The following is a 25,207-nucleotide window of genomic DNA, read 5'->3' as shown; positions in this document are numbered from 1 at the left end:
GTCTAATACATTATTCCGTTCTCGACTACCAATCCTTTCAGACCGCCGTCGTTATCCGTACAGACTACCGCTCGGATGAATGAACGAGTGTTTATTTCAGGTTTTGTCGTATACGGCTTCCGCTGCATGACACTCACAGCATGACAATCAAATATATGGTGTCCTGTGTGAACGTTCATCATAAATGACAAAATTTCTGCCTAATTTGCAGAGCCAGCTTCAGCGACATCGTGAACGAACACTCAGAAGAAATTGGAAACAATGTTTTCAGTAACTCATTTAATCAACACCATGAGCACCTGTGCAGATCCTAGAGGAGAGCCCAGAGACTTTCGAAGGCCGTCGCTCTATGTAATTCCTGCAAAATGTTTGTGCTCGCTGTTTTGGCAATATTGGACCACAGCGGCCGGGTTCCTTCCATACCCGCGCTGGCGCGGGGAAAGGGACTGCGGTACTCTGAGAATGTTCCAGGGGCTTGCTGTCTCCGTGAGGCTGGAGGGCTCTGCACTGCAGCGAAGGAGCGTCACGTGAAGACGCCATCGGGTGCGGCACCGGGCCTTTGTCAGTGTGCCGAGGTGCAGAACAGAGCAGGACCGGGACAGGGACTACGCCAGCGACCGGTTGATGGTGGAGAGCAGCACCTTCCAGGCGGCCGCGTTGAAGGGGCACTTGCCGCCACGGTTGAAGGCGTCGCAGTCGCCGCCAGCCTCGCCCACCTGGCGGGCACTGCGCAGGCCACGGCTCAGCAGCACTTCATCCATTAAGGTCAGGCTGCGATTGGAAGGAGCCACATGGTCAACACAACTATACTATAACAACTCTCTGAATGCAGCAAGTCTAGGGCAGCTCTGAGTAGCACGAAAGTGTCCTCGCAGCGTCGGACGCAGCTGGTCAAACGGTTTCAGAGGATGCATATCTCCTGGCGGCTTTTTAAAGCTTCCTACAAAGGAAATGTGCTATATATATAGCACATGCTTTGCCGCTCGCAAAAGGCGCTCGTGTACTGTGCGATGTCAGTGCACGTTAAAGATAAGCAGTTGGTCTCAATACGTATTTTGGAAGCCCTCTACTCAGCTTTTTTTCTTCCTTCCTCTCCAGGTGTAGTTGAGGTGTCCATCAAGAAGTCTAGACAGTTACTGCGCCATTTCCTTTCCTCAGTGGCCAGCCTAAGAACCTTCAAGAGCGTTACGTAGTAACATTTGCCCCCAAAAGAGTACAGAACTGAACAGTCGACGTTTAAGGACAGCTGATGACAAATGCGGCTTCGTCGATCCCGCGCCATCACCTGAGCATGGAGTCGAGGAACTCGACGGGCCCCGCCTGGCGGCGCTGCTTGCCCTGCTGTCCTGCGGCGGGGGCATCTGCGGTGGCCCCCAGGCGCCCCACCGAACACATGGCCACCTTGAGGCAGGCGTCCGGGTCGACGTTGTATCGCCGCAGGACGGACTCGAAGCGCGCCGCCACGCTGTCTTCGCTGCGGTTGCCCGCCCAGCCTGCTGAGGGAGAGAGGGAAACAACGCACGCATGCAACCCTACTCAGCATTCACGAAGCAGCGGGGTGGAAAGGTATTGGTCCAATATGAAAGGGAACAGTAACTGCAATTTCTGGACTGTAACTTCTGTATTGTAATCAGCTTTTAAATATGTTTGACTATACCAAATAATCCGTGTATTAAAATTATTGAGCTCATAATTTTTTCCTTGCGATAAGCTGCTTGTTTAGGTAACAAGAAACGTTTAAGCAGGCGGACTACTTTTTCGTCGTGGAGGAATTCTGTGCGCGGAGGTTGAATGTGGGCGGTAAGTTGTATCCGACTATAGTGGGCATTATCTTTCGAGAGAAAAAATATTTCGAACAAAAGAAAGCTTGCTTTTTGTTGATACATAAGGAGTGATCATTAGAGAGTTTTAGAATAGGGTGACCTTATTGGTTAGGAAGATAGGGTGAACATGCGATGAACGCTAACCCAAAGGGTGTTAGCTTTCTGCGCCTGCGCACTTGTGCCCCGCTGTTACCTATTCCCTTAACCGACAAGGTCATCATCATCGTCTTCATCATCATCAGCCTGACTGCGCCCACTGCAGGACAAAGGCCTCGGTCGTATTCCTCCGATTAACCCTGTCCTTTGCCAGTTGCAGCCACCGTATCCCCGCAAACTTCTTAATCTCATCCGCCCACCTAACTTTCTGCCGCCCCCTGCTCCGTTTATCTTCTCTTGGGATCCACTCCGTTACCTTTGACGACCATCGGTAACCCTACTTTCACTCAAGTCGGAGCTAAAGACAAAAATGACACAAGCTAAACACTTTTACTTCAACACAACACTGCCAACATTCATGAAAGAGAACCCATCGAAATTTTGGAAAACAATATTACCCTCTTCCCATGACTCTGTATCTTTCATTATCAACGAGCAGCCTTGCACTGATCCCGTAACCATTTCTGAAGCCTTCAATAGCTACTTTCACTCTGTCTTTCATCTTGATGATGGTACCAATCCTCCCTTCATTCATAGCTCGCAACACCAGTTACCCAACCTCGAAGTAAGTTACCCTGGGGTTCACAATCTGTTAGTAAAAATTGACACAACTAAAAGTGCGGGACCAGACGCCATACCTAACATGTTTTTAAAGAGGTACTCGGAATGGAGTGCCCGTTACCTTACAGTGATTTTCAACAAATTACTGGACACATCCTCCGTTCCCCGGGCTTGAAAAATTGTCAATGTCATCCCGGTGTTTAAATCTGGCGATAAACAACGAATTAGTAATTACCGACCGATCTCCCTAATTTCCACTTGCTGCAAGCTTCTTGAGCACATTATTCACAAGCACCTTGTTCAGTTCTTAACTTGTCATAATCTACTGTCACACTGTCAGCACGGTTTTCGATCTGGTTTTTCCACTGTCACTCAGCTCATTGAATTTACTCACGACATCGCTTCCGCTTTAAATAACCGTGATCAAATCGATGCAATATTTATAGATTACTCCAAAGCATTTGACATGGTCTGCCATAATAAGCTTCTTCGTAAACTACGCACAATGTTTAACGGCAATAAGTTACTGGACTGGATAACCGACTACTTATACTTAAGATCCCAGTTCGTCACTTTTAACCATGCACAGTCATCGTCAGTCACTGTAACTTCAGGTGTGCCCCAAGGGTCGGTGCTTGGGCCTCTACTCTTTATAATTTTTATTAATGATGTAGCTAATGTTACTAACGACACCGCAGTGAAGTTACGCCTATATGCCGATGACTGTGTGCTTTACCGCAACGTTGCTAACGCCGATGATCAACAGGAACTAAACAAAGTGTTTTCATTGTTCTGTGAATGGAGTAATGCATGGCAAATGAAAATTAATTTCACTAAAACAGTTGCAATGACCTTTGGTAACAAAAAGAATCCGCTGCATTTCTCTTACAGTAACAACGGTAACTGCTTGACCCACGTCAGCGAGTTCAGATACCTGGGCGTTATATTTTCGCATAACTTAAAATGGAATGCTCACATAAATAACATGTCTGGGAAAGCACTTCGCAAACTTGGTTATCTCAAACGAACTTTAAAAAATGCCACAAAGGAATGTAAATTAACTGCTTACAAATCACTAATTCGACCCATCCTGGAGTACGCCTCAATTGTCTGGTCCCCTCATTACGCGCGCGACATTGACCGTTTAGAATCAGTTCAAAAAAAAAAAGCAATAAGATTCATCTTCAGCCGGTATGATCGCAAGTTTTCACCTTCTTCCCATATGCACAGTTTATCTTTACAAACTTTAGAACATAGGCGCACACGTGAACGCATCATTATGCTGCACACGATCGTTCACACATCATCTGGCATTCAGGCACCCTTCACATTTGTGTCATCAAGCGCACGTGCAACCCGACGGAACCACCCATTAAACATTGTTCCCTTCAAACCACATATAGATTGTTTTAAATTTTCTTTTTTCCCTCTAACCGTTGAAATTTGGAATGGATTGGACGGCTCACTTCGTTCATCATTGCCAATTGAAGAGTTTGTTGTTCAGTTGCCTGACAATTTGACCCGTTGATCTGTTTTTAATACTTCTGTGTTATCTATTTCTATGCTACCCATGTTATTTGTTTTTACTCATGTATTCACCCACTCCTGCTATGTCTCTCCTCAGAGACAGCAGTATTTATAAATAAATAAAATAAAAGCTGAAATTTGGGCGAGTTATTATGCATTCATTGCAGGGGAACAGCGCCATCCTGTTTTTAATATCTGATTGTTGGCTTTCGCTGCAGGCACGTAGCCAAAATTTTTTATCGGGAGGGGCCTGAGGCACTTGTATCAAGCGAAGCCGGGGTGAGGGGCACATGCCTAACAAGAGCTCTGCTAAAAACCTGGGGGCCAAAAAACTGTACTGCCTTGAATACGTGCCTGATACCTCTAGCTCCGTACTTTAACAAATTCAGCAAGCAGCGCTTGTCTCGTCTATGTCGCGCCGTTGTTGCGCTGTTCCCCTACAGTGTTCGCATTACATGCCCTGCCCAAGCCCATTTCTTCCTTTTGATTTCAACTAGGATGTCATTAACCCGTTTTTGTTCCCTCACCCACTCTTCCCGCTTCCAGCCTCTTAACGTTACTCCTATCATTGTTCTTTCCATAGCTCGCTGCGTGTTCCTCAATTTAAGTTGAACCCTTCTCATTAGCCTCCAGGTTTCTGCCCCATAGGTGAGTACTGGTAAGATGCAGCTGTTGTAGACTGATACCTTACTTTATAACCCCCTATTGGTCAAGCACGGACGGTGTGCTCCACTTCACATTGAAGCTATAGTTGTACGAAGCCTTGCCCAAGAAAGGATATATGTCAGACATGCCGCTGCTCGTACTTAATACCTTCAGCGCCAATTTGACAGGGCTACCTTCTGTATAGTTCACCTCTTTAGCGCTTTCATTGGTACCGACGTGCGTAAGTACACGTATATGCAGCTTTGCTGACTGAGAGGCATAGGCGGACGCAGTAGGAATTAAGAAGCGCGAAAAGGTGACGCATATAGCACAAACTTATGGTCCCCATCTTTACCGCTGGCCTCACCATGACTATCATCTAAACTCGCCGACCATCACAACACGTTATCGCGACGCTGCTCATGCACACAGCGGAACCGGCGTCTCCTTTTCGATTTCTCTCACGTCGCGGCCTTCGAGGAACAAGATATTTATGCGGCTGTGCCTTACCGAGGGACCTCCTAGTCACGTTCGTAACCTTCTATCGTAGCCACGGGAGCAAGAAAAAGTCCAATTCAGCGTGATGCACTTCAGAATTTTTCGTCATGCTTTCGTTTCTTTTATTAATGCGTTGCGATCGTACTCGTAGAAGCCCCATCGTGAAGAAAAGTCCCAGTCCGGCGCATATGTGCGTGGGCGGGTGTGTAGTGCTGAGACCCTGATTTTAATCTGTCAGCGAATGTGTTAGCGTTACAAGCTCCTTCGTGGAGAAAAGTCGGTGTCCTGGGTAGGTAGGTGGGTGGGTCTGTAGGTCTGACTCTAAAAATAGAATCAGAATAATAATAGAATAGTGGCTGATTGTGTAGAACTAGAATAGAATAAGAATTAGAATGCAATCAGAATTAGACGGGAATCTGAACAAGAATAGAATAGCTCGTGGAATAGGATCAGAATTACACCGAAATCCGAATAATGATACCGCATTGTCATAACTTGATATGTCATAACTTGGGGATAATTAAGCGATCTTCAAATTTTTGAACTAATCACAATCTCAACGAGCAGCAGTGCGGCGGTGAGATGGGAACTGCGTCAAAGACGCTGGAGAGCGTGTCTGACCGTGTCGGCGCGTGGCGGCCGAGGTATCGAGAAGCGGCGTTTCGGCGGGGGTTTCTTCCATGGCGACGACGGCCGGGGGCGAGGTCAGGAGGCTGACGTTGACCGCCAGTCGCACGTACGGCAGCGGCCGGAACGAACTACTCAGCATCACCGCCGGCCACACGACGCCCGCTACACAGGCAGAGACAAGGGGATTACGCTGTGAGGGGCGGGATTACGCTGTGAGGGGCGGGATGCACCGGACTAGTGATCATTAACGCTATACTGCAGCCATTCGTACGCAGCGGATAAGGATGTGGATAGCCACGCCTACCGCGTCGTTCACAGCGCGCATAGTCGCATCGAAGACTTGTCCTACTTTCGTTCTACGAGTCACCGTCACCGCAAACACGTACACTGCAGTACACAGGCACCTTGCACTAATAATGCTGTCCTGTGTCAGAAGGGGACACTGTATCCCCGCAAACTTCTTAATCTCATCCGCCCACCTAACTTTATGCCGCCCTCTGCTATGCTTGCCTTCTCTAATTATCCTGTCCGAAGGTTTATACAAGCGGACCGGATCTCGGACGATCCGCGCGGCCGCCTACCACGTGACTCAAACGTCACTCCTCTGAGTGACCGTGAGCGTACTGCGCACATCCGATTGCATTCGGCGCCACACGATCAATGTCACTCAGAGCAGTGACGTTTCGGATCGTCCGCGATCCGGTCCGCTCGGTCATCTGAACCCACCTTCAACGACCATCCACCATGCCCCGATCAATCCCATGTCTGCTTGGTTTCTACTAAAGAATGTCATTCTGCGAGTAGCAGGTTACAAGCAAGAGTAAGAAAATGCTTAGTGCAGCAACAGCTTACATTTGCAATCGGCCCGGATCGTTTTGCGGCGCTATTCCACATCTTGTGCATGCTTTCAGTGAAAACAAAATATAATGTTCAAAGCATCTTTACGGTGTGTACTGTGCGATGTCAGTGCACGTGAAAGAACCCCAGGTGGTCGAAATTTCCGGAGCCCTCCACTACGGCGTCTCTCATAGCCTTAGTCGCTTTGGGACGTTAAACCCCATAAACCAAACCAAACCATCAAAGCATCTTTAAAGCAAAAGCGAACTATTCATTCGTGAGGCAAAGTGCAAAACAAGGAAGGAAAGTCAACCTCTCGTTTGAATCTCAGAAACTGATCGACCAAAGCCGCGTCCTTGCATATCCTATACTGTACAGTTTCAGGATCGCCCTTGTCAGAAATTATCAGCGTAAGATTGTTGCAGCAAACGGACTGTGTACATCGTGGTCTGTTACCGCGCAGGAAGAACATTAAATACTTTTAGCATAGCGCGTACCACTACCTCCACCGCTTACCGACCGTGCCCCGTCAATGCGTACCCGCTGATTGGTCCCGACGTGGCACGTGGCGCCATCTGACGCCCTCAAGGCAATCTGCGCATGCTCACTGGCAGGGCGCGGTAAGCCTTAGCAGTAGCGGTACGCGCTATGCTACAAGTACGACGAGGGGTTCCCAGCGCAACGTTCTCGAACCTTTGAGGACATCACTCGCTTTTGCGCGTAGAGCTCAATGGAAGACGGCGGTAGCAGGGCCCAACCAGCAGAGTGGACAAACAAATTTAGTGTCCAAGGCTACGCTTTATTTTTGACGGCCTATTAATCCTGGGCGCACAGAGCACTGACTGTCGCAAGTACGCGTGACACGCTTCTATAAAGCTGGTTATGCGGTGACTCTTGTACCTCTACCTAATTGCTTCTGATACGGAAGTCTATCATGGCGGACGAGCCATACTTTCAACTGTGTATCGGGCAGAAAGGGGAAGCGGATAGAGGAGGATACTGAGAAAGGATTCATAAAGGCTGACAGCCAAGAGCCCATGGGAGAGGAAGATGAAGAAGCACGTAGGTAGATATGGGTGTGTGGAGTTTAACATTCTGTAAGATGCACGTGGACTACAAAGGACACAGGAGTTGAGGCCTAAGATTCATTGCGGCCACCTGGGGTTCTTTAACTTGCACTGACATCGCGCAGCACGAGAATGCCTTTGTATTTATTCTCCATTTAAATGCGACTGCATAGGCCGGGTTTCGATCCCGTCATCTCGGGCTGTGGAGCCGAACGCCGTAGCCAAGAACTGAACCACCGCGGGTCTTGGAGAAAGCACATTCAACAGAACTGAGCAAATGTCGGGGATTTTTGGTGTGTCCTGAAGCAGCATTGCAGACCACATACGACGAAGATAGTAAACATAAAATTGGTAGGGTTTTAACGCAGTTAAACCGGGTAGAAATGCGAAAGCATGTGCTTATCCTAGGTGGCTCATAGTTTTGCTCTGATGGCTCGTCGCCACGCGTGACGATGACATCAGACTCAGAATGACCTCTGATCGAGGTCGCTATTCTGATCTGTTCGCGCGTCAGATGGAAGTTAATTAAGACGACGCCGTGCAATGCACAGCGCGAGAGTATGTTGCAGTTTAACACTGCGAAGTTGATTTGTTGGCACCGCCACGGTTTCGACTCCCAGTCGTGGATGTATTTATCTAATTTCTTTTTACTTAACATGGCGGCGCTGTTGCTAGGGATCGGCACAAAAAAGATCGAGACAGGATTAATGGTCGGTGTTGGTGAGCGTATGAGCGCTTTCGCACTATAAACGGGCTTGATGCCCGCGCTTTCGCTGTCACCAGCGGACCAGCGCTGAAATTTTGTACGATGTTGATTGAGCATCCTGCGTTCCGAAACTGCACTGCACTTCGACAGGCGTCCTTGTAACCGCTGTTGATCATGCTCACTGCCTGACCGTATTCCAGAGATACCTACACCTGTTGCGGTCAGTCTGTGCGGTATCATAAGTGCCCCATGGAGAGCCGAGGCAAGTGTTTCACGCATAAATATCGCCGCCATGCCTCCATTGGCGGAGCGTCGGCCGTCCGAACCATGAGGTTCTCTCGCTCGACTGTACACAGTACAGCGCTGCGCGCACAAGAGGTTGAGGTATGCGCGTACCTGGCGTGAATCCCACGTAGCTGAGCGTGCCCGGGAACCAGAAGACGAGCGCTGCCACGCTGCTGAACAGCACAGCCAGGGCGCCCACCGTGTTGTAGCTGAGGTGCTTCCGCAGCAGAGCCAGCGCCGACTGCAGCGCCGGCCGAAGCATGCGGCCGAACACCGGCAGCGCCTGGCGGACCTGCGCGGACAAGAACTTGCTCAGGGCTCCATTCAGGGTGAGGACACTAACGTGTTTTTGCTGGACAGACGCGGCTGAACACCACACTGTGGAACGCAGCATTTATACCACCGTGGGCAGGACTCCGTGTATTCCCTCGCCAGACAGTGAATTTCCATTCCATGTTGGTGCACATAAACCTTGCGTCCGAACTGCGCAGTCTGCATTTGTGGTCGAAAATGGCGTCTCCCGAACAAACACTGAATGAACTCAAATGGATCCGTCGGCATCGAGGCACCCTATAATTATGATGCTCGGCGAAGTTGCAGAGTAATTAACGCAACACAACCGTTCCTTATAAAACTTATCGGTAACTACCTTCCCGCACAGTGTCATCTTTTCAGTAGTTCGAAAAATTTGCGCCCCTTTTACAAAATATATTGCGGGTGGGGCAAGGGCAATAGACACAATGCATCTGACTAGCCTCCCTCAATTTTTGTGCAGTCGCTTACGGTCCTTACTGAAGTGTAGTTAAGCGCTTTACATTAGCATATGTTAGACCCCAATGCTGTTTTCTATTACAGGGATAATCAAGCCTCTCCTTCAATTCATTCTGGAGTGGAATGCGACTACAGCGAAGGTGTATGCTCGCACTGTAGACGTCACTGTGCCATTGCCAAGGGGGCTGTATAAACGAGCAGTTGTAAACAATGACTCTTAAGATGCTTGGTGCAATAGCGTGCAACTTGGAAAATCGGCCTGTGCAGTATGTCAGCATGTGAGCATGGGTTTGAAAGCAGCTGAGAGAGGTTATGGGTCTACGCAAGCGATATTGAAAAACACGGAGAGAAACGAGACCGGCTCTACGCTCTACGAAATAGCCGGCCGATTCTACAAAAATGCTAGCTCTGTACAAAACAACACAAGCCTAATCAAAGGACCCCTTCCACAACTCCCGCTCGAGTTCTGGTGTTCCACCTGTATAAAAACGTGCATGTATACACTACCCGTCAATAAAGAATGATTTACTCAACAAGGATAGCTTCGCACACATGTACACCGGGAACCACACCTGAGCGCTTGGGCCGAGGGCTCTAGGGCTTCCATTTGGGTGCACGCTGACGGAGGTATCTAGCAAGAATACATACCAGGAACATTCGCCCTGTTGCAAAGAGATCGTCGCGCACCTGCCCCGAAAGCAGAGAAATACCAAAAATCGTTAAGCCCGCCAAGGCCCATCAGAACGACTGTCAGCACAAATGCCTTGGATGGCTCGCAGCTGGCGGCGAGGGGCGGCTTGCAGCTTTCTATACCCATACCCAGAGAACACTCACAGTTACGACAACTTGATGAGCTGCTCCGCGACTTCGGTAATAGCGGTCGTTACCGACTACGCCACGACCCTCCCGCATTTTTTTCTTTTATATGTACCATTAACAATAGTGGACATGTGATTAGGGCAGACGTGAGGCCTCGGACGCCAGCAACATCATTTATAAGCAGAAGTCATTCTACAGCTGTGATTGACCAGCTTCTTGCAGGCGTGGGAGAATGCTGTGCCAATGCGACTAGGACCTTGCGGGTGCATCAGAATGTCGAAAATACAGACGAAGAGCCGCCTTCTGTGGCGCGCATGGGTTCGAGCTAGTCGGCTTCCAGGAGTGGCAAAGGCCAGATGTCTGGTCTCGTCCCTCTCTGTGTTCTTCAGTAAGCGGCTCTATGACGATAATTATCTCAGTGGCGTTTGGCCTCAGCTATACACACACCATTGTCGACACAAATATGCAACTATACCTCAGCGGTGGTCTAGTGGTCCGAGCATTCGCCTCGCATGCGGGAGGTTTGGGGTTCGATCCCAAGTGGAGCCGGGTATACCCAACGGTAATTCAATGGGCAACAAGCTTTCCCCCGGCCTGGTGCTCGGCTTATTCAGGGTGAAATGCTTGGGTAATGGGTGTTTGACCCCGCTTTGAGTAGACAAAAATACCTTGTGCCATGGCGCTCTTTCGCTCCAGATGCCCTTGCGTGCACCGTACAAATTCATCATCAATGTCACCCTAATACATATTGATAGACAGATTTATTTGACCGTGCCCCAACAGCCAGTTTGCCTAAACGAGCGCACACTAAGTCGAATACAAACACCATTATATGAACACTGTACATTATAAAGACAATTTGAAAACATTAATTTAAAATGAACTATGAAAAATAGCAATTTAGGCAAATGTGTCCATACTAACAAATGTCAAATTATATGTGAAGAGTCATAGGGCAAATGCCATGCACCTCAGGATAAAATGTAACAAAACATTTGGCGGCTTTTGCATCAGGCACACGAAATCTCAGTGACATCAATAATTGTTCGCAGTCAATGGAGCCATGCACAACTTTTTGCAGAAACTGCATGTCATGTATGAGCCGCCTGACATACTAAGGTCTGCTAAGCGAGAATTATAGTCGCAGAAACGACGGCGACCAATATATATCTGCCATAAAGGATGCGTATGAGCTTACACTGCACATTTTCGGTTTCCTTGCAATAGCGAACAGGGACGCTATTACAGGCTACTGATGCGAACTCAAGACGTGGTCTCACGAGAGCACAGTAACATGGGCGTCCGGAGGGGGGGGCAAGGGGGGGGCGGCTGCACCCCCCTGGAAAATCACTCACTCGAACCGTGAGTGATGGCCGCACGTCAGGGGCGGCGGTGCGCTCAGTCAAAAGGGTAAAAGCAGCCCCGCATGGTCACATCTGCGAAATGCCGCGTCCGGGCGTGCGTCGTTCCGCCGTTTTCAAACCACGCCATCGTTAGCTCTACTGAAGGGCGACCTGTTCCAGACATACAGCGGCACCGGCGAGCATGTGTTTCGAGCCGCCTTGAGATGGGTGTCTGTTTCTTTGATCTCTAGAGAGATAGCGACACGGAGGCAGACAGTGCACGCGGCATCTTGTTTTCGCCTATCGTTACGCCGGTCACCGATGAATTCTTAAGGAGGGAAGGTAAAATCAGCCGTGTCCACCCCCGCTTTGTCGGGCTGCTCAGGGGCAAGCGGGCGATGAGTTGGCGCCGCCGCCGCTCGCTGTCTCCTCCGATCCACGGGTAGCGCAGTTCGGTAGAAGCACCGCTTTCAGAATCTCCGGCAAAGGGGATTAGCTGCTTTTGTTCACGGCGACGCAGTCTCCCGAGGCGCCCCCACACCAGCGTTCTTTGCGTCTTCTGCGAAAACCAGCGCCTTTGGTCAACGCAGCCCGATGGCGCCTGCCTGGCTCGCCTGTCACCTCTGGCTGGGCCTCAAATCACAACAGCGCCCATGTACTGTGCGTGTCAGTGCATGGTAAAGAGACCCAGGTGGTCGACATTACCCGGAACTCTGTACTACTCCATCCCTCATAGCCTGAGTCGTTTTGGGGCTCTGAACCCCATAAAAACACAAAAACAAATTTTCCGACTGGAGTGGCGAGTGTCCCTTCCCCTCGGAAGTTGCGCGGCGTTCCTTTCACCCCCAAAGTGCGCATTCGGGGATACTGCGGCAAGTAAGCCCTTGCACGTGTGCGCGCCTCTGTGTTTGTGCTTGGGTGTTTTTAGTGGCCGGTTGTCAGCGAAGCTGAGAACAACCAAGACAGCGGACGAGAAAACGACGAGCGGAGAGCAGTGTGTGTGCGGTTGCTCGACTGTGCGGATGCGCAAGCAAGATGGAGCGAGGTGTATGAAGCTGCGAGCGTGCATTTATCTTGTAAATAAGTTTTCGTTGTATATATAGTCATCTTTTGTTTTCAACGTACGCGTTCAACAGTTTTTCCAATCAATGTGTATGATGAGTGTGCACCGAGAGCGTGTAATGAAGCACAGAAGTGAATTTATCACACGTGTAATTACGCAATTCGCCCAGAAAAATCCGAGGCGCCTACAGTTGCTGTTCAAGGAAGACTGACTGAGTGACTGTAGTTGCGTGTTTGTGAACATATTGTGCTGTGTGCTGGTCATCAATCCGGGTGAGTCGAGAACCCGTATGCAGCAAGACTGAGCACTCTTCTCCACGAAGTGATATAGCATCTTTTTGCATTTTTATCAATTTTAGTTGTTTCTTCGTTGATAAACTCCAATGTACCTCTCCTAGCCGCGCTTTAATTTGCTGTTTGTAATTTTTCTTTCATGTGTGCATTTTGTTTAATTTTTATTTATATATAAATAAATAAATTTACTCCGCAAATAGCGCCTTTCTGCTACGAACATACCCCCCCCCCCCCCCCCCCCCGGGGCACCAACGGGGCCCCCCCCTGCAAAAAATTCTGCGGACGCCCTTGCACAGTAAGGAATGCGTAAACAGTCTTATCGACGAAATTTTCTTATTAATCTAGAAATAAGACCAAAATGTCTCAATGCGCGCAAGACAATTGAAGATACATGCAAACGGAAATCAAGCCTGGAGTCAACAGTAACACCAAGGTTTCGTACATGGGCAGCACGAGACACTTGTCCGGCAAGAAGTGTATATAATCAAACATAACTGTCGCGTTTTCTAGCCAGAGACAAAACGGAAGCTTTCTGAATATTCAATTTAAGGTGATTCAACCAGCGTCATTTTTCGATGTTGGCAATATGTTGTCATTATGCGATTAAAAATGTTCCGCTTCTGCCCTTTCATCCCAAAAGCCCCTTCACATCCCACCCTTCCATTTTAACGCGCGAGCACTCACCTCGTTCATTACGTCCTGTGCGGCAAGGTCGCTGGAAGAAGCACTCTCCTTGGCGGCGTCAGCGGCTGGGAGCGCTAGCGCGGCGCACAGCAGGCAGCAGCAGGCCAGTGTCCAACGCATGGCGCGGCAGTGTCTGGACGTCGGCAGCTGTGCAGTGTATTTCGGCAGTAGGGCAGAGGCTGTGGGGAAAGCGGCTGGGCAAGGATCTGTGAGCAGTGGAGATTAGCACACCAGAGATCTTCCGGCGTAAGAGTAGGCACAAAGCAGATATGGTAGAGCAAACGAAGAAGCCCCTCCATTTTAGATGCAAGCAGATGGAATGACTAGAAACCAAAAGCAATAAAACAGTAAGCTCGAGATCCAACTGCTTTTGCACAGTTCCTTTACATTGCAATCTTGATGCGTCAGGTTTCATTAAAATTCCTCGCAATCCAACAGAAATGCGACGATCTTCAAATGCTGCTTCACCTACCTATTACTCGTACGCTACCTAAAATACCGTAATCTCCCGAATGGCTATACACACAGCAGGAACGCTGGCCTAATGATTCACGTATCATATTATCTGCGGCAGCTGTTTCACGCCTTCCACTCGCTCTGCGCAACTTATAGCTGGACTGAACTGACGAGACGCACTTCATCTGATCACATGCAGGAGTCCTCATTGCCTGAGTCGCATTGACACGCAAGTATCCAGCAGCTGTCGTTTCAGACCACTATTTGCTACGCACAAATCGAGCAGGCTCTCATCCCCCCCCCCCCCCTTTTTTTCCCCGCAAGTATGCCGACAAGGTATGCGAAGCTCAGAAAGAGCGCAACAGTCCATGGGAATCACTAACGCCATCTAATGTCACGCACACTATTCGAACGTCCCGCTATCCTAACCGATCAAAATTAAGAACAAATTTTCATCGCCATTCCAGAAAGAGACACATGAACTCACCTTGGTTGAAAATCCAAAAATCAGAAGCACGTGGTGGGTTCGTTTCCGAGCTGCTCTCAACGACCTGTTATGGGGAAGCGTACCGACACTCTCTGCACGCCCGGGACACGGATGGAGGTCGCAAAGGGCAGCACAAATCCAGTAAAAGGCGCTGAAACCGAGTGCGACACCTTCGCACCTCCGTGTGAAAAGGAAAGCGATAGGCCACGTGACCAACGACGAGCTGTCTTCTATTGGTCACTCGGTAAATAACTCACTGTCGTGGGTGGTGCAGCGAATGAAAAACAAACACGGCGCCAAGTTCAGAGTTCCTTCGCATCCGTCTAAGTGACCCCCACACTGTGCGTGTACCAAAGGGCTGACGTCGGTGAAGTCGTCCATCTATCCAACGTCGTTCCCCTATCGCCCAACCAGCAGGAGTTCTGCCCAAATCGTCTCGTGTGAAGTCTATCTTCTTTACTTCCCAAAGACACCCCGGTGAGACACTTCCATCGCTATATCGAAGAAAGGAGGCCGGAGACCGCACCGACACCGTGTCGCCAAATGTCCGTCATGTGGGAAGATAACTGTCTCCAAGCCTGTCACGGCGGGCACCTGCGACCAATCTGTCACCGAGTGTTCAAAGAAGGCTTTCAGCAGACGGTCCTTCAGGCCCAGAGCAAGCGCCCAGTCCTTCAGGAGCCAGCCGTCCCAGTGGGGAAGACCTCCCGCGAGACAATTTCCATCAATCGGGCAGCTAAAGAACCCCAGTAGAAGATCCACGCGCCAGACAGCGCGCTGCGGGCAAGACGCGCTCTGACTCATCGAACACGCACAAAGGGAAGAAAGGAACGGCGGCACGAGCGCGAAAAACAGTTACGCGAGACGGGCAACCCCTCTGCGTGAAAAGACGCCATTGTTCGGCACTGACTCGTTGAAAGAGCCAGCGAGAGCCCGCTGCGGTGGGCGGAGAAGGGCGGAGGATACCCCGTGGTTCGCTTTCCGGGAACGCGAGGGCGGGATACGTGTTGACTGGAAAGAAGGGAACGTGAAGATGGCGCCCCGTTGTGTGGGAGGCTGCAGGGGGATGCTCTGCGGGGCGGCTTCTTGCACTCTGGTCATTTTTTTTGCTCTTTTTATATTTTTTTTGCGCGAACAGGTAAAAAGCAATGCTTTTTGAGATCACCATAGAGACACTTCCCAAGCCGCAAGCAGGAGGAGGTTCCTGTTGACACTTGAAACGGGAATGAAAGTTGAACCCAATCTTTTGCTATGACTATTTCTTCCCTAAAGGTCTTGCTGTTCATGCTTTCTTCAACACAATGGCGTCGCCGGCACGGCGCCTCCCCCCCCCCCCCTCTTGCTTTCCAGTGTCTCATATCCTCTTGTTCTGCACGAACGCGGAGTTTGTTTAGTGCCATACGACGGATAATGCAGGAAAACATCGCATCTAAAAGCTACTTAGGTCATACATTATTTCCACGTTAATTTCTGCGACAAAAAACAATGACACGATTTTGTTTTTCACAAAGAAACGAGATTATACAAATACAAAAAAAACCTTTCGTGACAAGGATCAACGTCTAGATTGGCAGTATGAAAATTAACAGGATGAATGAACTGCAAAGAAGTACAAATATTAATCACATATAAAAACGACTATAGTTAGGGTCAAAGAGGTTTATTTATTTCACATTTCATTTTTACATACTGCAGCCTCGGTGAAGCTATTGGAGGAGTGAGGTAAGGGAAAAGAAAAACAGTAAATCTTAAACAGAATAAGAGCACGGAAAACATAAAATGGCTTCTAGAAACTATAGTGTATGAGTGATGAGTGGATGCTTCCGTGAAGCGAAGTAAATCCAAAGTTCAATGACCAAAGGAAAGAAGCTGCATTCATGCATGTAAGTGCGACAATAAAAAAGGCGTAAGGTTAAGGCTCTGCGAACTTCTAGAGATGGAAAGCCCGTTAAATTTCAAGTGTCTATTTAGGGGTGCAAAGTTTCAGAATGAATCAGCGTGCGTAGCCATTTCAAGTGTTCTGACGGTAGGATAGTATTGTAAGACCTAAACATCTACAGTAAGGGGGAAATTCTTCTTTATTGTTGTGGAAGATGAAGCGCAGTGATATCTTCTAAACTGTTCCTAACTCTTTGATATTCGATTTCTTATTAGCGTTCCACATAACACAGTCGTAATTAATAATGGGGGTGACAAGCGTTTTGCACGTTAACGGCTGAGTTTCCTTTGGGGCCTCAAGCAATGGCCAATGCAAGTATCCTAGATGTTTAAAAACTTTCTGACATGTCATCGATTGTTTCGACCACGACATATCATGAGAAAAGTGGGGACCGCGATATTAATATTCAGATACTCTTTGTGTCTGCGAAATGAGTACGTGAAAAAGGAGGGAGATGCACGCTTAAAAAGGACTTGGGAGTAGTTTTAGAGAAGTTAATCCTCATTTGCCATTACTTCTACTATCTACAAAATTCAGAGAGTTACTCGTTAAGCAGTTCATGGTCCAGTGGTGAGCTAACAGAGTGATGCGAGACAATCATCAACATAAAGACGAATTTTGATGGATACAGAGCGCGGCAGGTCATTGGCATGTAACATGAAAAGAAGAAAAACTTTATTCTAAAAGGCTTCTCTGTGCAAGCAGTGTTGGATTTCGTTATTCAAATCCGGAGCCTCCACGGAGACAGCCGCCGCAGAGGCTTTGTCTGTAAAGGCGAAGTGGTCCTCAAGGACTGTGCTGTTCAACGCCGCTTCCCACTGCTGCAATCTAAGAGGCGGGTTTAGAACGGCCGTGTGGAACGCCGGATGAAGCACCGATAGCAGAGTAAATAGATGAATAAAATATACAAACTGGGAGCGCTGGGTTAGGATGCCGGATATCTAATTAACGAGGGAAGCGTTATTTTTGAACAGAGTTAAGCTTTGTTGAAGAAGTTAGCGCAAAAAACGGAGAAGGGACAGAAGAAGGAACACAAAAAAAAAAACATTCACGAGCGCTACTACCAACTGTTTATTCATGCTGTCGCACAGGGCGTATAAAAAGGAAAAAAAAAAAAACGGCGAGCATGCGCATAGAGAGGGCAGATAAGGCACAGCAGTCTAGCAACAAGTCACTAAAAAAAAAAACGAGTCTAAGAAGGCACATTCAGCGGAATACACGTGAAAAGATGTGTCACTCACACAACGCTCAGACAACTTATTGATGTAATAGGCCTCTAGAAGGAGCCTAGCCTTACCATTCCCGCTTTTGCCAAGAATCGTGGTCCTCTCAAATCTTGCCCTACACGTGCTGTCCCACGAAGCAAGGTGCCGCACGAGGTTCACATTTGTGTCGTTCATTAATGCAGCGGCCAGTGTGGCCAACGTATGAAGCCCCACAAGAGAGGGGGATGCGGTAAACCACACCTGTGGCACATTGCAGAGGCGCGTTCCCATGCTTATTGTTGCAGCCCCCGCCGGCACAACCAGTGATGCGAGGGCAAAGTTTTGACAGCTTGTTGGGTGCAGAGAACACCAAGGGCACATGGTGCCTGCCAGCCATTTTTTTCAGGTTGTGGGATAGTTGGTGGACATAAGGGACCACCACCGGCTTTGAGGAAGGGGGAGCTAAACTTGTGGAGGAGTTTCAGATATGGGACAGGGTCGAAAGGTTTAGATAAGTAAAAAAAATGACAACTTGTCCACGTGAATCCAATGACTGACATTGTCATGCGTGAATTCTAACTGTCAAGAAATTCCATGGAATGTGCGTATCAATAAGCCCAGGTATGTTCTGCTTGGAATTTACCGTCAAGTGGCACTACCTTTGTTCTTTTTTCTTCATCGTAATAAAGAGCGTTTATCTCGACCTCCTGTGCTAAAGCCAAAATGTAGGGGGCCTACGGCTTTGTGAAGCTTTTACTCCAGGTCTTCATGTTTATTACTATTAAATGATGGCCACCACCGTTCCCACTTGAAGTTGATCAGTTCCTCTCGCCCTACCGTATGCCAGCCGTCCTGGTCAGCTTAGTTGTAGGACGACTGGCCCGGACAGGTGGTGGTCCCAGGTTCTAACCCCAGGCCAGGACGAATTTTAATGCGATAGCATTAGAGTTGTCACACCAGAACCCCAGCTGCGGATGCTCGGCGTGACGAAATTTTCTGACTGGTCGAGAGAGGTCCCGTGATCACAACCTGCCCTGATATGGGACACCCTGATAGGTATAAAGTGGTCCCGTGACCTTGTGAAGTCATTACTGCCTGCCCACCGTGGCAGCTGCATGACAACTTGGCCATCAGATTTCATTTTTCATTTCATTTATTTTTTTCCCTTAAGGACCCGAAGGCATTAAATGGGGGAGCAAAATCAAGATTTTTGTGGCAAGAACATATCAAAACAGAGAAAGAATAATTGGATAAAAGAGAACAACAACAAAAAAACAGTATGTAACAGTTAAATGACCTTGTGATGCGTTTACATTGCTAAGTGGAATGTACGGGATGTAAACAAGAAAAAAAAATATATATGCAACACTCAATCAATACAAGAGAAAAATACAGTGCAAAGGCATGACATAAGAAAGAAAAGTTACAACAAACAGCTGTTCAAATTGTCGAGGTGAATACGGCGGAAACTTTTTGCTCTCGTGAACAATGGTCGTTTAGGTTCTCCCGGAATGATTTGCGGTTAGTGCATGATGCGATGGAATTTGGCAGGCCATTCCATAGTGCTATCGCGTCCGGAAAAAATGAAGACTTTATTGCTAAGGTGCGACAGTTGATGCGTGCAATGCTATGGTCATGGCTTAGGCGGCTAGACGTCCTGTGCGGGTGTTGTAGCTTTTCGTGTCTCGTGCGTGGGTGATAATAGAAATGATGAAGAAGGCAGAGGCGAGATAAGATACGGCGTAACTCGATTGATGGAATGGCAAGGGACTGTTTCAGCGTGGTGATACTGGCTTTCCTTGAATAGCAAGTTATAAATCGGATGGCACGATTCGGTACGGCTTCAAGGTCAGCGGCGAGGTATCCCAAGCAACCACCGACATCCTTCGGACGGCCGACAGAGGTCTGTTTCGGATATTCTGTACGTCCGCTGAACATCCGCAAACAGCCGATAGACGTCCGTCGGCCGTCCGAAAGGTGGCCAAAGGTATACGGTTCGCCCGCCGACGGACGTCCAGTTGAGTACGTCCATTGGCGGATCTTTCTCGAATATTCGCATATATGGTGCATGCGTGCTTTTTTCACTCCGCCCGATGCAATAAAACCAAAAACAATTTGATGCATAGCACGCATATTTTATTGTGGTTGATGATACATCAGCAGAGCAATGGGTTATATTCGGAAAATTTCTTAAATGTGACTCTTCAAATGTGGCAAGCTTGGGACACACATCCGTAATCTTCCCACCCACAGGATTTCTGAAATAAAAAGAACGCGGCAAACATCAGTCATGTGAAACAAATGGCACAATGCAGCACCCAAGTAAAAACATTGGAACCAATTAATAGAAGTGTTTAATGCTGCAAGTATAACAGACAATGCACTTTACCACCTCCATAAGTATGAGGCAATAACAGCTCTCACTTTTCCACACCATATTTGACAATGTATCTGTTCTTTATTTATTCTCATGGGCCTTAGGGCACTAACCTGCGCAGCACTGTACGCGACTGTGCACAGAAAGGCGCAAAGCTTCCGTTGCGAACCACTGCGAACTAGACGTGCTTCCTACGGTTTGCCTTTCGCGCGTTGTCACTCTTGATATAGGCACAGTGAACCTATCGATGCCTTAAAAATTAACAAGATGCGAAAATACTCCGTTCCGCAACTTTGAAGAGGAGTGGGAATTAGTCCCGCGAGTTGAGGGCTCCCGCAGCTGTATGATGTAGGCTCCCGAAAGTGTGAGAACAGCACACACTTGTGGAAGCCATCTCCTCGCGCTTACTGCTCCCACTGTCCTGTGAACGAATGTTATATGAGCATGCTGCATTGTCCTAGAAGCAAGTTCCAAGAATTGCACTGGATACATACCTTCGTAGGCAATCACATGTGCACTAAGCCTTCTTTAAACCAAGGTCGACGCAGTACGTGATTCCCGTGTTCCAGAAGAGCTTCAGGCGCTTCCCGTATCTTTCGAATTGCTTAAGTTACATACTACTTTCGTCCACAGACCGAACAAAGCCACACATTATAATAACAGAGCTATAAAGCTCTGCGCGACAACACTACGCGACAAATCAACAACAGCGCTACGGAGCCGCACTGATGGATTGGATTGGACTGACCGCGAAGTGACATCTATGATGATGGTGATAGCAGAATGCACGGGAGTTTTGATACTTACGAATGGTTTCAATGGGAAGTTTAGCTAGCAAAACGGTGGACATGTCGCAGAACTCCACTAATTTGGAGAAGTTATATAATTATAAAACTAGGCATTGAGTTCTTGCAAAATTCTGCAACACCTGCTTCTCCTCTTAGATAAATTTAGCTCGTTATTGGCGGCTCTTGCACTGCAGGTAGGAGCGGAATCGCACCAATTTACAAACATCTTCGCGTTAAACCCTCCAACTGATGCAAATAAAACAGTATACATACACGAAAGACGCGAATATTCTGTGAAATAAAAAACGTCCATACTCATGGCCTGGGAAAATACTCGGCCTTACATCCTTCGGACGTACACCTCGTCTCTCATGCGGACATACAAAAGTAGACACTGTCCGTACGTCCGGCGGATGTACGAATACGGATATCCGAAATCGGATTGTGTTCGTACGTCCGATGGACGTCCGATCTCGGCAAAGGACGTTCGGATCTAGCTCGTACGTCCGACGGATATCTGTGGTTGCTTGGGATGCTTGTGATGGGTGCCAAATGGATGTCGCATACTCTAGTTTTGGGCGAATGAATGTTATAATATTGCTAGGTTTTTTATGTCAGGGGATGCGGCCTTAAAGTTACGGCGCATGTATCCGAGTGTGCGTGAAGCTTCAGCGCAGATGTGTTGAACGTGAGTTACCCATGATAGCGATGGTGTTAGATGGAGGCCAATATATCCGTAAGATAGTGCGGGGTCAGTGGGAAATGAGGCAATACTGATGCTGACTGACGGCGCGTTTTCTGGTGAATGACATGGATTTGCGTTTGTTGATGTTTAAGGAGAGGAGGGATTTATCATACCAAGAGGAGAGTGCGTCAAGATCGGACTGAAGCAAAGATGAATCGTTGGTCGTCCTTATCACTCTGTATATGACGCAATCGTCGGCAAAAAGCCGTAATTCCGATTTTATGTTGCAGAGGAGGTCATTAATGTAAATTAGGAATAGTAGTGGTGACAGGCCAGTGCCCTGAGGGACTCCCGATGTTAAATTCAAACTCTTGCCACCATGGTACAGATGATGGCGGGGACCCGTAGTAAAAGCTGCCGTTTGACAGCTTGACAAGGCCACGGGCCCCCACTTTGACATCAATGCAGTGGTTTGGCTTTTTCACATACACGCAAAAAAGAAAATACAGAAAATAAAGATAACAAAGGAAAAAAAATACATATAGCAAAGCTCTTATCAGGCTACAGTGGTCAGCATAAAATCAACAGCATTGTCCTGGCTGGAAAGAAAACTTACAATGATGGTGAAATAAAGAAGAATTAGGTAAACAAATCACCAAAATAAAAGGTTAGGTGTAGTTTGTGGCGTAGTTCGAACAGTTTGTGGCGTGTTGTATTTTGGAGATCAATATCGTTTTGTGCGAGTTTGTTAAGAAGTCGCGGTAGTTTATTTTCTAATGTTTGATTACCATAGAAAGTTCTGTATGTTTTTACGTTCCATTGCGCTATATTTCTTGGAGAAAGGAGAGTGGCTATCATTTGTAGAAGTGCATTGCTTGCGCCCTGAAAGAAAATTTTCGATCCAACGGATCAGCTTGACGGGAATTCCTAGTGATGAAAGTTTTTGAAGTTATTTATTGTGGGGGGCCTGATCAAATGCTTAGGAGTAATCGAGGAATATAGCATCTATTTGAAGGCTGTCATCCATGGATTCAAGCATATCGTGTATGAACTCGGCAAGCTAGGTTTCACATGAAAGGTGTTTCCTAAAACCATCCTGGTGCGGATAAAAGAAGTCGTTAGATTCAAGATGTGTCATCATGTGCGTGAATATAATGTGTTCTAGCAGTTTTGACGGCTAACTGGTTAGAGAAATAGGACGGTAGTTAGAGCCTGATTTGCGGTCACCGGATTTAAAGACTGGATTTGGACAATTTTCCAATCATCCGGAAATTCCTCGGATTGTAAAGACTGGGTAAAGATTAATTGTAGTATCTGAGCCGAGGTCGCTAATGTGTTTTTTAGTAGTTTACTCTTGATATGGTCACATCCTGCTGACGAAGACAATTTTAGAGAAGCAATAAGGTTACTGATACCGTGAACCTGGATCATAGGCACCATAACTGGGGAACATTCTGGTGAAGTTATGGCGGTAGAGTTGTTTGCAGAAGAAAACACCTAGACGAAACAGCGGTTCAAAACGCTGGCACATTGATCTGGTTCGACTGGTTCTCCATCAGTTCCCATAAGCGCTATTTGGTTCGGGCGAGACCTAGGAGATAGGATGCGCCAGAATTTGTAGGGGTTCGACTGCAAGATTGTAAGTAGATCGATGGAAAAGAATTGTGAAAGATTGTGAGCAACTTGCTCACCTTGGCAGGTGGCAGTTATATTAATAATAATAATCGTCATCACCTGCCTGGCTGCACCAACTGCAGAACAAAGGACTCTCTCCCATACCTCTCCAATTAACCCTATCCTGTGCCAGCTGCGGCCACCCTATATCACGGCAAACTTCTTAATCTCATTCGCCCATACCTAACTTTCTGTGGCCCCTAGCAACGCTTCCCTTCCCTTGGAATCCAGTCTGTTAACCTTATAGGGTTATCTTGCCTTCGCATTACATGCCCTGCCCAAGCCCATTTCTTCCCCTTGATTTCGACTAGCATGTCACTAACCCGTGTTTGATCCCTGACCCACTCTGCCCTCTTCCTGTCTCTTAAAGTTACACCTATCATTTTTCTTTACATAGCTCGCTGCGCTGTTCTTAAGTTGAACCCTTTTCGTCAGCCTCCCCGTTTCTGGCATATAGGTGAGTACCGGTAAGATATACAGCTGTTGTATACTTTTCTCTTGAGGGATATAAGTAAACTGCCATTCATGATCTGAGAGAACCTGCCATTGCGCTCCTACCCATTTTTATTTTGTAGCGAAAGTTACACTAGGCTAGCAGAAGCGCAATTCGCGGTGCTTGCCAAAGGCCACTACTGCGCATGCGCCGTTACCATGGCAACCAGTACCAAGGCAACCATGGCGCCGCTGCACTGCGCATGCGCAGAGTCGCGTCGCGCAGCTGTGATATGCGCTCGCTCCTCAGGCGCGCACCACGGAAGAAGGAGAGCGGCCGTGCTCGTCACGGCAGCAGTACAGGCTGCGGGAAATTGAGTCTTCCAATCCAGAAGTCGTCGCATGGTACAAGGCCGGCCGACAACGTGAACACGAGGCGGGAAAGGCTAATCGGGAGGCCGAGACCCACGAAGAACGAGAGGAACGTCTCGCGTAGAGCTATAGGCAGGCAAGCTGATGAACGACAGCGACGGCGTGTCGCTACCGAAATGTCAGTAGACGAAACTGCTTTTGCTACGTATATCCTGGCGTAGCTGAGCTATGCCACTGCCATTTTTTCGTTATTTCGCTCTTAAGATCCGGTTCTGCGATCAATACCTGCTCTAAGTATACTTATTCATGCTACCTCGCTACCAATTGTAAACTGCTGTTCCCTTCCGAGACAGCTGAACATTACTTTAGCTTTCTGCATATTAATATTTAGACCCGCCGTTCGATCTGCTCAGCCTGTCTAACTCAGTGATCATGCATGCTCTACAGTTCACCTCCTCAGTGACTTAGTAAAGCAATGTCATCATTTAAATTAATTGTAAAGAGGTAGGTGATCAGCAGTCGCAGCAGCAGAACCGACGCGCGGCGCGAGACGAGAGGAAGGCGACCGGCAGCTGAAGCAGCAGAGCCGACGCGCGGCGCGAGACCGGACTGGACCTACCCTTGCCCGCTCTAACCGGCCTTCACAACCAGTCTTCTCCTGTCAGTAAAGGCCGTTACATAATGATTGATCAAGAGAGGTCACGTCACCTTGTGGCAATATCGCAACCTGCCAAACAGGTTGCGACCAACCCAGTTTCTAGACGGCAACCTTGATAGTCGAAATAAAAAATCCGAAAAAATGTGATACATGCCTTCATTCATAGTCATCTGAATGTATACCTTATACTGGGGGCAGCTCTTATACACGCATCCAGCACCCCTCACAAAGTTATAAAAAGAAGCTCTAAGCATCGTCACATCTTTGCCGAGCCAGTTTCCATCAGCGCCATTGTTCGATACATTCAAGTTGTTGCCACGGCCTCTGCTTCTACAACTTGTGCATCTTGTTCAACATACCAGGTGTTGTAACCAAGGTTAACGTGACGGCGTTAAGGAGCTCGTGTCGCAGAAAATCCGGCGTCGT

The 25,207-nt window shown here is 48.0% G+C and overlaps 1 protein-coding gene and 1 long non-coding RNA gene across 2 annotated transcripts; both read right to left on the bottom strand.

The window, feature by feature from the left end:
- Window positions 1–459: 459 nt before the first annotated feature.
- Window positions 460–14,441, bottom strand: LOC149334020 (uncharacterized). The gene is made up of 4 exons (XM_089556172.1): window positions 13,709–14,441; window positions 8,847–9,027; window positions 1,286–1,493; window positions 460–771 (listed from the first exon to the last, which is right to left on the bottom strand). Exons 1-4 carry the CDS (start codon window positions 13,826–13,828, stop codon window positions 606–608), a joined length of 675 nt encoding a protein of 224 aa, XP_089412298.1. The 5' UTR covers window positions 13,829–14,441; the 3' UTR covers window positions 460–605.
- Window positions 14,442–19,906: 5,465 nt separating this feature from the next.
- LOC149334019 (uncharacterized) lies at window positions 19,907–21,829 on the bottom strand. The gene is made up of 2 exons (XR_016284982.1): window positions 20,667–21,829; window positions 19,907–20,053 (listed from the first exon to the last, which is right to left on the bottom strand). It is a non-coding gene; the product is annotated as an uncharacterized LOC149334019 (long non-coding RNA).
- Window positions 21,830–25,207: the final 3,378 nt, after the last annotated feature.

Source organism: Amblyomma mixtum, chromosome 8 (assembly GCF_055824585.1).
Source record: "Amblyomma mixtum isolate Tamu chromosome 8, ASM5582458v1, whole genome shotgun sequence".
Classification (NCBI taxonomy): Eukaryota; Metazoa; Arthropoda; class Arachnida; order Ixodida; family Ixodidae; genus Amblyomma; species Amblyomma mixtum.
The sequence above is the reverse complement of the archived record's forward strand: the minus strand, read 5'-3'. Positions and strand labels throughout refer to the sequence as shown.